Source organism: Embiotoca jacksoni, unplaced genomic scaffold (assembly GCF_022577435.1).
Source record: "Embiotoca jacksoni isolate LCO1_2020_lvr unplaced genomic scaffold, fEmbJac1.0.p SCAF_12, whole genome shotgun sequence".
Lineage (NCBI taxonomy): Eukaryota > Metazoa > Chordata > Actinopteri > Embiotocidae > Embiotoca > Embiotoca jacksoni.
This window is the reverse complement of record NW_027185252.1, coordinates 15,293,512-15,307,304: the sequence shown is the minus strand read 5'-3', so window position 1 is coordinate 15,307,304 and position 13,793 is coordinate 15,293,512. Positions and strand designations below refer to the sequence as shown.

At 41.7% G+C, this 13,793-nt stretch overlaps 1 protein-coding gene across 2 annotated transcripts in view; it reads right to left on the bottom strand.

Moving 5' to 3' along the window:
- The window catches only part of disc1 (DISC1 scaffold protein), a 42,141-nt gene that overhangs the window by 22,701 nt on the left and 5,647 nt on the right, over positions 1–13,793 (bottom strand). For both annotated transcript variants that reach the window (XR_011178020.1, XM_069145056.1), the window contains exons 2-9: positions 13,030–13,793; positions 12,236–12,305; positions 10,415–10,571; positions 9,516–9,600; positions 8,844–9,076; positions 4,954–5,008; positions 3,149–3,251; positions 2,786–2,974 (exon numbers count right to left, since the gene is read on the bottom strand). The exon at positions 13,030–13,793 is cut by the window's right edge and continues 207 nt beyond it. Coding sequence is in view for 1 of the 2 variants with exons in the window: in XM_069145056.1 (XP_069001157.1) it covers positions 2,786–2,974; positions 3,149–3,251; positions 4,954–5,008; positions 8,844–9,076; positions 9,516–9,600; positions 10,415–10,571; positions 12,236–12,305; positions 13,030–13,793 (1,656 nt within the window). In the remaining variant the exon portion in view is untranslated. The remainder of the gene's footprint in view (positions 1–2,785; positions 2,975–3,148; positions 3,252–4,953; positions 5,009–8,843; positions 9,077–9,515; positions 9,601–10,414; positions 10,572–12,235; positions 12,306–13,029) is intronic.

The following is a 13,793-nucleotide window of genomic DNA, read 5'->3' as shown; positions in this document are numbered from 1 at the left end:
TTGTACTCTCAGCAGGGAATCAAACCTCCGGCGATAATGGGTTTGGTATTCACCAGCGCTCGCGCCAGTGGCAATTAGGGACATAATGGCTCCCAGGCCAAAAAGCCCCCACACCACAAAGGAGTGTGGGCGGAGGCGCTCAACAAGCTGGAGCTGGGTCGTTTAATTGAATGTGTATGTTGATTTGTTAGCATCAACTGAACTATCTGCTTCGTGTCATGAAAATAGGCCTTTTCAAGAACAGGTGTGCTGTTCTCTTGTTATAGGATGACACGAGGATCACAAAGTGGGCGCTAGAAAAGCCTCAGAAACCAAAAGGATGGCCGTCTTTGCCTTTGAATCAGACAGTAGATCTGAACCCCCTCCAGCTAAAGAAATGGTAATGTGCTGTTTGTGGGCTATCAGTTTCCAGCGAGAGTGTGCCAGCCCCTTATTACCAAATAGGATGACAGTTTAATGAGCCCCTTGCTTGGTGTCAAAAACACATTGTGAAATTGCGCCTGCTGCCATATTGTATGCGCCCACTTGAGCATTTGAGAAAGCCGCACAACCAATCATTAAGTTGCCGTCTTCTTTTGTTGCGCAACCCACCTGACTCCCATTCTTTTGTTCAGCCACAGCACTTGCGTGTCACTGGTTTTTCCAGCCTCCGTGTCCCTGAGCTGCATTATTCCACTGAGGTGAACTTGAACGTGTCTTTGGTGCTTGTCTTGGAGGAGATTAACGTCATGCCAGGATGTTCAGCAGGTCAACTTGTTCAAGACTGTATTTCAGCTGAAAGAATTTCAGGCAGCTGACTGAGGTTCATGAAAGGAAATGAAAGAATTTCTTTGAGGTGAAAAGAGTTGAGAAATTATGGTCCTTGCATGAAAAAAAAAAAAAAAGAAAGAAAGAAAAAAAGCCAAGTTTATGCATTATCATACACCGCATGAAAACTCAATCTAACAGCCTGAACAATGAAATGCAACAATAAAAGGGTTCCCCCTAGTGACAGCAGAGGGTGCATTCAAGACGAGACAATAGCACTAATGGTCACACTGCAGCCACAAACCTTAAAGATTTGGATAACAGTGTGTGTCACACGGGTGATTGCACGCCTTGGGGTTGCATCATTAGCCCGATCCAGAGCTCCAGTCCTTCACTACCTGCTCTAACACCCCCATCACTTCACCATTCGCCTTTTCCCCCGCTTTGCGCTCCCATCTCTGCACCTCACGCAGGGAAGTGACCTTTTTTAGAATCTCCCTGTGACTGATGGACTCGAGAGAATAGCACTGCAGGTGGTGCCGTCAAAATCCATTCAGATCTCTGCCAGTAAAAAGACACAGAATCGATCTGACACCCTCCCCGCCCACCAACCCTAAAAAAATAAGCACCTTCTTTACGCAGCATTCAGATCTAGTCAGAGAGTGCTGATACATCATGTCTGCACTGGGTGGCTCGGCGGTAACTGGCTACTTCACATAATCCCCCTCTGCATCCCCTCACCCCCACTCCTCCTCTTAACAACTGCCAATTCTGCTGGTGACTCATTTGAAGCTGCGTCCCGACTGACAGCCGATCACTTCTCCTTCATATGGGAGAAAAGTCATTGCTCATTTGATGTCCTCACAGTGTGGAAGCAACATCAAGAGAGGACTCATGATTCACATTTCACTTGATAGTTAAAAGGTGCATTCAAAGACAAAGAGAGACACCTTTCAACGACTTAAAAAAAAAAAAAACGTTCTCTTGTCTCGGTGGGCAGCTGCAAAAATGCAGCGGCGCTCGTTCAGATAATGGTGCAATTCTTCATTTTTTGATTGAAAGCTACTATAATCAGAGCTGTTATATGGGCCAAGTGGACTAATTCTTCTGCTCTTCTTTACTTCCGTGATCATGAGCGCTACCAGTACAGTAATGACATCTGGTAAAAGTGTCAAAACTGCTTCATCCAATAAGGATCTGCTCAAAGATAATAGGCCGACTTCTTGACAATCAGCCCACCGTAAAGACAGATTAAGGCTGATCAATTAAATAGTCTCTGATCCTGATCGTGTCCTGGACAGTGAATACAAATTATTACCATCAAATCAGGTTCTGAGGTGAGAAACAAACCGGCAGCAAAACCCCAAAAAGTGAATTGATTTAAGCTGCAGTGTGTTTTCAGTTTTATCAACAGCCTCATTTTTTGTCTTTCAGGGAGCATGTGGCAGAGATAATTTACTAAAAATTATTTGTACTGATGAGTTCATCCAAGCTGCAGAAGTGCTGCAACTGCAAGTCACTTAATGTTATTTATGGGGGGGAGATGAGGGGTAATTTTACTTTTGAAACCAAAGGCATCCCATAATAGCCACTCCCACTTTGTAACTTCAATACCAGAATCTTGATTTTTTTTTTTATTTTTTTTTATACTTCACTTCTGGTGTGGATTAAACATACAATATATAATGTAGTAATTTCTGAGCTTTCCAGGTGCTGGCAGGGGGATTTTGTTACCTTTTGACAGACCAAGGCTTCAGCTGTTTCCACCTGTTTCCAGTCTTTATGTTAACCAAGCAAACTGGCTGCTAAAGGTTATATCTTCAGAGAGGGTTATTGATCATCTCATCAAATGCTACACAAGAAAGTATAGATATTATTTTAAGCTATATATACATATACACACCTACAAATATATGTAAAGCTTTCGATAGTGCTGATGATTTTTCCACTCTTTTCTTTACAGTGTTGAGGATGATTTGTTGCTTTTGTTTATTTCAGATAACCTGCAGCAGAGCCTCACCAGCCCTCAGTGACTCACCATGCTGGGCCTCCCTCTGCTCCAGCTCCTGCCTGAGCTGCTGCTGCTGCTCCTTCATCCTGGCTAGCTCCTGGCTGCTCCCCGAGCTGAGGCTGTGCAACCTCTTGGCCAGAGCCTCAAGTCGGTCCCGCTCCAGGTACACCGCCTTCATCTCCGCTTTTAGCTCCTTGGCGCTGCTGAAGTCATTACCTGCACCGGCGCACCACAGGAGGACATTACGCTTACACCGCCCATTAATGAGCACCTTGATCATTAATGGTGTAATTACGTGAGGCTAATGGTGAGCAATTCAGGTAAATGATGTAAATAAAAGATGTGTAATGTAGCAGGGATGGATCGGGGTGGGGTTGAGTGGAAAGTTACCTGAGATGGCCGCCAGTTTGGCTTCATGCAGCGTCAAAAGCTGCGTTTCAGTCTCGCTGACTTTCCTCCTCAGGCTGCTGCCCAGCCTCTGACTCATGACCACCTGGGGAAAAGGAGGAAAGGAAGAGGCAGAGGAGAGAGCGGGGGGGGGGGGGTAACTAACAAAACCTTTGCAGACACATGGATCCCACAGGATGCAGAGCTCATTTCCAATTCCACTTTCATTTTCTTTTTTACACTCATTCTTACAAGACCTTGCAGGTTCATTTCCGTCCTTCTGCGCTCGCACTGCATTGAATACACGGCAGAGGATCAGCACCCGATGTGTTACCTTGTCTATATAACCTTTAGAAAGAAAGGGAGTGCTTCTCCTTTCACATGAACAGACAGTGAAATGAGAAATCTCCATAAAAGATATCATTAGAAGGTCAGAGAGGGAAAAAAGGGCCCTGAATGTCATTGGCTGATGGGGATGCAGCAGCTCGGCTCTGCAGAATTCACAGAGGAGCTGATGGCTTCAGATAAAGCCTGTCTGGCCTCCATCTGCCCTCAGTCTGTCCTTTAAACCTCTGTTCTTTCCCGTGTATGCACTTTAAGCTACAGCCAGATACAATCCCCATGATGCACCTCCTTCCTTTGAGGAACTATTTTCACTGCTCAAAGGGATGAGGAGACGGATTTTCTGACGCATTTTCCTCTTGAATCTGACACAGATTTGTGCAACACTTTGAAAAGGCTGTCAAATAGGTTGGTATTTCTGAGGCAGAACATCTCCAGGGAATTTTTCTTCCCAAAGAAATATAAAAACAGGCTTGCATGATTTTATTTCATGCATTAGATGAACTGGAAACCGCTCTGGAGTGCTTTTCAAACTGTGGAAATTCTGACTTTGGTGATTTAATTTCAAAACATCAGGCTGTTTGTCAGGTTTGAAAAAGCCAATGGAGAAAGTTACTTTCACGCCGGCAATCACTTTGTCACAGCAGGTGTGCCATTTTCCACATGTTGGATATCTCATTTAAGAACCTAACTTTTAATTTCAACTCAACAATGGACGATCTTATGATTGTGCTTAAAGTGTTTCTTGGTGGAAAGATGCTTTATTCCTTTGCTGCGCAGTAGCAGATGTAACTGATCATTTAATGACGGGCTTCTAAAAGGACACAGTGACAGAAAAAAAAAGGTCCCGCGGTCACCTGCTGTGCCTCTCGTCTTATCCTTAAACCACCACTTCATGCCAGATTTCTGCTGCGTCTGGCTTTTTCCAGCTGCAGAGATCTATGTGACGAAATCAGCGCGAGGGAAAAGCAATCCCCCCTGTGAGCTGCAGGGAACTCCAGACATGCACATGCAAAGGAAAGCATGCAAAGTCATTTTCACACACATTAATACACGCTCAGAAAAACACCCAGTTGACCAACTTCATAACTTCACTTATTCAGTTGCTTATTTCGCATCAGAAATACAGAAAAAAAAAAATCAGATAACTGTATTTTATTGTTACAGCAATGTATTGTTTTAAAGAGGATTTCGAATTGAGGGAGGATTTATTCAAAAGTGCATCTCCTGCTGCTCCCGACTCTTGCAGACAACTGTGGAGAGTTCACTGCCTTGTCAAATAGAAATAAGCACATGAATACAGACAGTGACATTTACTATGCATATTGAACACACTGAAGCTGGCACATACTGTCTATTTTGACTTACTACTCATTAGATATTCATGCACATTCAGTCATTGTCGGCATGCTGAGGGGAGGCTGAGCTGTTACTGAATAAATCGGGTCAGAGGAACAGCGGCTTACTTTAGCGGTGGCTTCCTTGATGGACAGATTCAATGCCTGCTCCTGCTCCTGGAGTCTGCAGAACGGAAATAGAAAATGTTACAGTGCAGCACCAAAAGTAATTTCTCTCAAGGGATCTTCAAGTGAAAAAAAACCCACATATCAATGAGTCCACCAGTTTATTGTGGCATCTACTCGTCCGGCTGCTAATGACAGCAGTTTACCAACTATAAAAACAGTCACTGAATTTATGTAACTTCTACTTAAAATCAATTTAAAAGAGCTTGTGAAATGGATGGAAGCTTAAGAGGAGGTGCTAATTATTCAATGACAAGTACATCTTTACATCCAGCAGCAAAAATTTGAAGCACAAACCTGCAGATATCCACAAACAGAATATGTTCCTGTATACTTTTTAGATGGATGCAACACTTTAGACTGTGCAGAAATGACACCTAAAGGTCTGTATTATGAGTAAAGCTTCCCCGCCCCCACACCAGCACCTCTCCAGCTCACTGTGGTTTTATGTTGGTTTTGTCTGAGTCAACTAAATACTTTAATCAGCTAATTGTTTTATCTCTATAAACAAAGTTTCCATCACCATTCACCTTTTCCAGTCTGTAATAATGCTGCAGCTGCTAGGTGTCACAGTTTCAGTTTTCTGTCTTCCAGTCATTCAGTCAGGTTGTTCCCTGTGTCACTCCCTCCACCCACCAGAGGTCCCCAGTCTCTCTCTACGTGCCGAGTTCCCTGCCTGCCACGCCCACCTCACCTGCTCCCACTTACCCTATCTGCTCACCTGCAGCCCACTCGGGATATTTACTCCCAGTTTGACACTTCAAAGTTGTCAGATTGTAGTTTCTGTCTCTCTGTGTGGTTTGCCTTATATTCCTCATGTTCTGTTTCTTGCCATCTTTAGACCGTGCCTGAATTTAGACTCTGCTTTACCCTCCGTCTTGCGTTCACCTGCCTGATCTTTGTTTATGTAAACCTCCTGCTCCCACAAATATGCCTCCAGTGTCGAACATTTGGTCCTCCTTTCTGTGAACTCTGTTACTAAGCACCGAAAAGTCCTGCCTATTTGTACATATCTGGTAACCAAAGTTTTTACGCTTAAGAAGTCTTTAAGATAATTATCTTGCCGGTCATTTTTCATTTCTAAATGCAAAATGTAATTTAGGGAACTGAGATACTACCATTTATAAAACCTTTTTGAATGTATTGTGCTGTTGAAATCAAGGAAACTTTATGTCTTAGATGTACTACTTAGTCACCGATTAAATCTGTATGAGCTTAATAATCTGCGACATGCAATATTTAGCTGACTGTATTAATAGGAACCTGTAAGCAGCATCCATGTCACAGAAGCTATTGTTTTAATAAACTGACTGGTTTAACTGTTCCAGCTGAATGATTCATATATCAGCTGTAAATGTCATCTCAGTGATGTTACTACTGTACATGTGTGCAAACATGCAACAGGACAAACCATTAAGGTTACATCATTTAATGATATAAATCAATTAGTAGACAGAAAAAAAGCGCATAAAATCTATTATTCACAACACAGTCACCTTGAGACAATAACAAACATATCAAATCACAAAAATCAGAACGTCCTCTACATGTTATTGGAGCTGATGTTCAGAGGGATTCAGAGTAAAATGTTGTTTCTGAACATCAAAGTGTTGCAGCACCTTTTTTTATTTTTATTTTTTTTTTTAGGGATGCAGCTCCTCTGGATAAAGTGGATTTTTTAATTCAGTGCCCGGAAGAAAAACACTTTGATATGAGAGAGAAACGCTCTGTGTTATTTGGAAAAGGAGCTGCAACACAATCATCACAGTGACCCAAAGCACGCCACCTGGAGATGTGCCGCTGAATATCCAATCGGAGATCCCAATTGCAATCAGTGGCGAGAATAAATGCCTTCCCATCCGGGTGAGAATATGTCAAATATCAAATTATGCCAGTGATGGTGGGTCACACCATCGAGAAGGTGATAAGTACAATTTACATGCCTTTCTAACGAGTGGCAAGACAGACAGGCTTTCCACCGTGCTCCCTCGCAAGCTATTAACTTCAGAGGATATGATGCAAAGAAATCATTAGCATCTGAGAAAAACCATTAAAATTCAAAGCAGGTTCAAGCAGGTGTGAGAGAAGAGGATTGAGGGCACAGGGGATGTAAGGAATAAAGAAAAAAACAGTTGCGGCTGCTTGATATGTCCTTTCTGAACCTGAAGATAAACAAATTGGTCCTCCAGTCGTACAAATTCTTGCATTACATTACATTCATTTGTCAGGAGCTTTAGTTTCTAAAGACTAAGGATAAGTGCGTTCAACCTTTATAGGAACTGTGCCCCTTTAAAACGGCAAACAAAGTGAGCAGCTGTAGCTGTTATCTTAGAATATATTGTACATCCAGTATGTACTGCTAGGTGTCTTCTGTGCTGTTATTTGTTCTTTTATTAAAATGTGATGGTGGGATTTTGACTGTTATGCTTTCTTGGCACTAGATAAGCATGTTGCAAAATTTATACAGGATGGATGAACTCGGCAGGCAAAGATCCTCATTAATACACCGTCTCCTGAATAAGCTAATTCAATGGTAAGAAAGTATTTGACACGATAAAAGGAGAAACCTTCATGGACTGATGATTGTTGTAGCATCGCCAGCATTCACAGCTCTTTAGCAGCTCCACCTGGTGACTCAAGGTACTGCAGGAACTATCATAGTTATCAGAAGTGAATCTGACCTATGATAACCAGCTGTTTCATGTTGGATAAATATATGTCCAGTCATACAAATTATTGGATGTTTGGTGTTAAAATTCAGAGTGTGTGTGATTTTGGCAGCTAATTTCACCAGAAAAGATAAATGTTTTCCTTTTTTATATTATTGTAATATTAATGGGAAACTGAAATCTGAAATCTTTCATAGTAAACTTTGAGCAAATTCTAAATTTAAACTGGAGTTTTGATTAAAACTGTGAGCATCGTATTAACTTCCCATACAACAAGGTCTTTCTACACTGGTCACATGTTAACGGTCTGTTGATTTGGTGTTTTTTTTAAATTACAGGAAAATCTTCTCCTTCTACATTCAAGTAAAAAAACAAAATGGTCTTTAATTTTCTTCTCCTGCTATCAGAGGAGGAAGCTGCCTTGCTCCTCTGGGTGTTAGTTCACCCATGTGGTAAGCTAACACATGTAGACATCGTAGCTGACGGCAGTGATGTTCCTCAACATTTGTCAGTGTCAAAGCTCGTTTATTTCTCACTCAGACTGTGACTTACTACATATTTGAGGTTTATTTTGTGTCCCATATGATCCCAATTCTATATAAACGTAGAAGCACAACTTAAATCAATTTTAATAATAATTAATTCCAGTGACCGACAGCAGAAATCATCACACTAAGGTGCAAATGTATAATGTGTGAAAATGTTCCTTCCCAACACTCCAGAGTGTAATTTCCATTTCCACATACATTTGCACATTTTCTCAACTATGCTGGATGATGTACAGCAGACGCATAAAAGCTTCCTGGACAGTAAAAGTCAGTACTTTGACCAAAGAGCTGCAGAGAACACTTATTTGAAGGTGACTCTGTTTATGTACTAATTAGACACGAGTCATTTTGTTTAAATCCAGTCCTGTACCATTAAACAGCAGGTTTGATTCTCTAACTACCTGCAGCCTAATATTTAATTAGCATTATATTAAATACTGTCTGATCTAAATCTAAAAATGTCTCATAATTCAACTGTTGATATAAAATAAGTCGTTTTTTCTTTGCCACTCTGGTTCATGCACGCACCCTAACAGCTTGTCAAATTAATGTAACATTCCCCAGGTAAAATGACATTTATATATGTTATATTTATTCCCACAGGTGGGATGCTGACCTGAGCATGGAGGGTGGAGGAGAGGCGGAGATCTGCGTGCGGTTTTCGGACGTGACGAGGTCTTGCAGGGTTCGGCTCATGTCGCGGAGCTGAGCCACGGTGCAACTCCTCAGGACGGAGCCCTCCAGCTCCTCAGCCTCCACCTGCTGCTCCTCCTGCTGGATCTGCTGCTCCAGGCATCGACTGCGCTCCTTCAGCTTCGCCAGCCTCTGCTGCAGCTCCGCCATCTCCACCTGCAAACATTTCACAAGGTTCATTTTCAGGTGTTGCACTTTTTCCTTTTAGTTCCTGAACATGTGACTTGGACACAACATTGTTCTCTAATAATCATGTTTTAATGAACTTGACAAAAATTGAACTTTATTAATTTAGCTTTACAATCAAATATATAACCTGAAACAGAAACTTAATTAATTCTGGCAACTATAATTCTTTCTACGAATTTGTAGTATTTATCAGAATTATTATGGAATAATGTGAATTAGATATTGGAAGCATCAAAAGTGAGATTAGGTGCTTCACTAATAGGCCATTCTGATGATAAAATTTCATCCATTTTTCATGATTGAGGAAAGAAAATGTAACAGTAATACTCAAATGGATGATACAGTACTTAAGACAAGTCTGGGACACGCATGTGACACAAAGTGACACGACGTGAGATGAACTCACCTCCACCAGCCGTCTCTCTTCAATCAGACGCTCTCTGCGCTGCGATAAGTCGGATCGCTCCGCTGCGTCGGGCTCTGCACCCTCCCTGCCAGGCAGCCACGAGGAGACACAGTCACAACAAAAGATACGTCACGTTTTAACAGTTTTAATACTTCATAACCTTCATCCAGCATCTGGTCTCTGTCGGCGGCAGCTACAGTGAGTTTATAAATTCATGTGAACTACTGGGATGTTATTATTCACTTATTGTATAAGTCAGTGACATGGGGGGAAATACTGTATTACAGTGATGACCCCTAGTTTTTGACTCTTTTATTTATATATAAACAATATCTATATATATCTATATATATCTGTTTTCCTGTTACAGGAGCTATTTTGGAGAGCTCCTCCCCACTGCTCTATGCTACAACATCATAATAAAGGAGATCACATCATAGAGATCAGAAGAGAAAGCTTATGGATTCAATTAAATACGTAAAGCTGAGTAACAATAGGAAGTTATTGTGATGATAAAAATGTTTGGATACATGACACGAAACTCAAGTGTGACACTAAATAAAAAATTTAACTCGACCACATTTCATATTATCACATTAATTTACATAATAATAATAATAATAACTATTTCTATAGCGCTTTTCAAAAACAAGTTACAAAGCACTTTGCATTTAAAACACAATATGCAACAGTATAAAATATAATGATAAAATACAACAGAAGTAAAACAGACAAAAAAACAGAGTCAATCAACAAAAGGCAAGTCTAAAAATAGTGCGTTTTTAAGAGTGACTTAAAAGAAAACAGTGTGTTAGCGTCCCTGATCACCTCTGGCAGGTCGTAAATAGTAATCCATTGTCTGTTATGTATTATTATTGTTGTTGCATAGTGTGACTGACCTGCGCTGACTGCAGTCCGTCCTCTGGAGGGCGCTCTGCACCACCTGTCTGAGCCTCTCCAGAAACAAAGCCACGCTGGGCTGTCTAGAGGGTAAACCCAGCTTCAGAGCTCCTCTCTCTCTGCACAGCTCCTCCAGCTTCTTCCCAAAACGCTCAGCTGACAACATACAAACACACATACTGAATCACACGCAGCAACATCTGCTAAATATTTAGGATTACATCAGCAACTATAGTTCCAAAGTCAATGGAGCAGCTTAGGATCTCCATGCAGGTACTAATGTGTTGTGGCAACTATGCTGCAGCCTACATTTACCAGAATAACATGACTGTACACTCACCACTCAATATTTATTTACCGAAGTATGCCTTAATTAAAAAGCACCGAAAGAGTGCACACTTCTGTTAGTACTGATCAACTCTGAGGTTACTGTTTTTAAGAATTCATATAATTTAAATCTTAAAAAGTCTGAATTTCTTGGCCCTGTAATCGCACATGAACGATTGACCCAAATACTTGAACTGACCTACTCTGCTGGCTTCATGATTAAGTTTAATAATTACATGTATCTACAGGCAGAATGTGCAGATTTTCATCAGCAAACAAATCTAATCTGCTGTCTTTACTTGTGGTCAACATTTCATGGAAAGCTGTTTTTAAGTCTTTCAGGCACCCCGCTGGCAGGAGAAAGAAATGAAGTTAACATGAGAGGAAAAACAACTTCCCTGACTGACTTTAAAACATCAGAGATGCTTGCCAAGCGCAGTATCAAAAGACAAACAGAAAACCTGACAAGACACACTGCACTGACCCAAATACTCTCTGCCGTCAAACACAGCTACACGACACTATTTCTGTCACAAGGTCCAAGAAATGGGTCAGAATGCAGTCTCCCCCTCAAAATGAACTGAACTTGAAAACATATTGACGTCAAACAAGCTTGGACACGAATGCACTTTTGTCTGCTATTAGACGCCGAATAAAGTCCAGATTACATTTGTTAGGTTCGAGGACTTGTTGGTTCTTTCACATGAAGCCTTCAAAGTCAAAACATCACGAGCTAAACACGAACAGTAGGACATGAATTACACAAAGCCTTGGATGCACCGAAGAACCATTCACCTTAAAACATAGAAATCACCTTCACACTTAAACATAAATTACAGTCAACTGAACTGTACAATTAATGCTCAAACTAAGAGAACAATGACAAACATCAGAAAGCAACATAAATTAAAGATTTCCTAATTTGAGTCAGAGGAAAGTTTGAGTTAAGGTCACTGCAGTGAGTTTGATGATGTGTGTCTGACAGCAACAAACCGTTCCTTCAGCTGTAATTAATGTGCGGCCTTCTGCTCTCACATGCTTTATCAAACATCTCAGCGAGATTTACAACTAATTGGAAAGAAATCTAATAAAGGCAGCAGGAAGACGTGCCACATCATCCTCATCTCAAACTGACGTCAAACAGAGAAATGTCTGGAAACCTCAATACTAATGAACCGGAGGGACACCATATGTCCAGCTGCTGTCGCTTTCTGTCCACTCAGTTTATTTTCACTGAATCACTTCGTACTGTGCTCTTTCCACTATAATTTAAAAAAAAAAAAAAAAAAAAAAAAGATGCTCTTGATTGGGAGTGAAAGATTTTCTGAAAAAATTAAGTTTGTAAAAATAGAAAAATAGAGGAAGAAACAAGTAAGTAATTCAAGTTAGTTCAACATAAACTCTCATGGAAGCATTCACAACGGCAGTATCTCGTAAACCAACAGCTGAAATGACCGACTTATTAAAAAGCTCGACTCAAAGTCTTAGTTTACCTGCGTCATAGTCGTCATCCAAAATGGCTTTCTGCTGGAGTCTCTGCAGCTTCAACATCATGGACTCGATCTTAGACAGAAGACAGGAGGACACGTTAACTCAACAGTCAGTCCAGAGAGCAATGACCTTTAAAAAGAAAGTGTGGGTGCAATGACCGTCATTTCGAAGTGACACTCGGTCAGGACGTTAGGGAATGGGTATGACGTGTCATCATCAGTGCTAAGCTTTACTATAAATGTGGGGGTTTTTTTTGTTCAACTTGAGAGATCAAAAACTCAAAAATGTCAAAATACAAAAAAAAATTTTTGCTTGGCACATTTCTCCTATCGTTTTTTTCAGGTGAAATACTGGCTACTTTCACCTCTTCCAGCCTTGTGTTCATCTTAAACAACCTTTTAGGTAACTTTTGACAAAGGTTTGGAGAATACAGTTCAGTGAAGATCTACAGATTGATGGCAGATAACTCAGAACTCAAAAGATTATTAGAAGCAGTATGTTTACCTTCAAAAAAAAAGATGGACATTGCTTTCTTAGTTTGCTCTTTGCCTTCTAGAAATATATTGACCTTCCTCAGAGTTAAATGAAAAAAAATTAACCACAGCCAGGAGCTAGTTAGCTTAGCTTGCTGCAAAGACTGGAAACAAGAGGAAACAATAAATAGTCTGTCGGGAAAGCAAATGTTTCCCCAAACTATTCTTTAAGAGGACATGTTGATGTGCTTTGGTTTGTTTCAGTCTTGATTTTGGCTGCAGCCCTGCATCTTATTCTCACATCAGGAGTCAATCATGCCCACCTTGGTGTGTGCGCGGTTGTTTTGGAGGCAGTCCTGCAGCACTCCCTCGTACTTCTTCACCAGGTTGTCCCAGCCTTGCTCCGAGGCAGGCGTGGCACTCTCGTAGCCGGAGGTGACGGACGAAGCGGAGGCAGTGTCTGAGTCCACAGACAGCGAGGAGATGACCTCGATGTCGAGAGATCTGGACTCACAGTCTGGCAGGTGGGACGTGTCCTCCTTGCCAACCCACAGACATTCCCGCCAAAACCTCCCGCCTAACGACAGCTCCTCAACCTCCACCTGGCTCCTTGCAGCGGAAGCGGGCAGTGATTGGACAGGAGTTGACTGCTTTGTGAAATTGTGTTCAAAGGGAAAGGTTTCTGGTTCTGCTTGAGGCAAATCGGGTGCTTCAGGTGACCGATTTAGTGGTTCTGGTTCCCGGACTGGTGTAGTGGTTGTTTCTGTTGTCTGGCTGCAGCCGAGTGACTGCTGGATGAAACTGAAGCTGGAGTTAAAGGAGTCCGGCTTGGACTGGAGGGCCGTCCTCTGATTGAACCTGAGTTTATTCTGTGGTGGTAAGGACCGGCCCAAATGACCGGATGTACTGCGAACAGGACAGAAGTCCACAGAGGGAAGAGGACGGGTCTCAGAGCAAAGAAGGCTCTTGCTCTTCCAGGAGCTGCATGTGTGTTTATCACGCTGTTGCTGATTCATTAAAGGCACTTTGACAGCAGAGGTTAGACTCAGCCACTGAGCACCGGTTGCATCAGTGATGTCACTGTGAC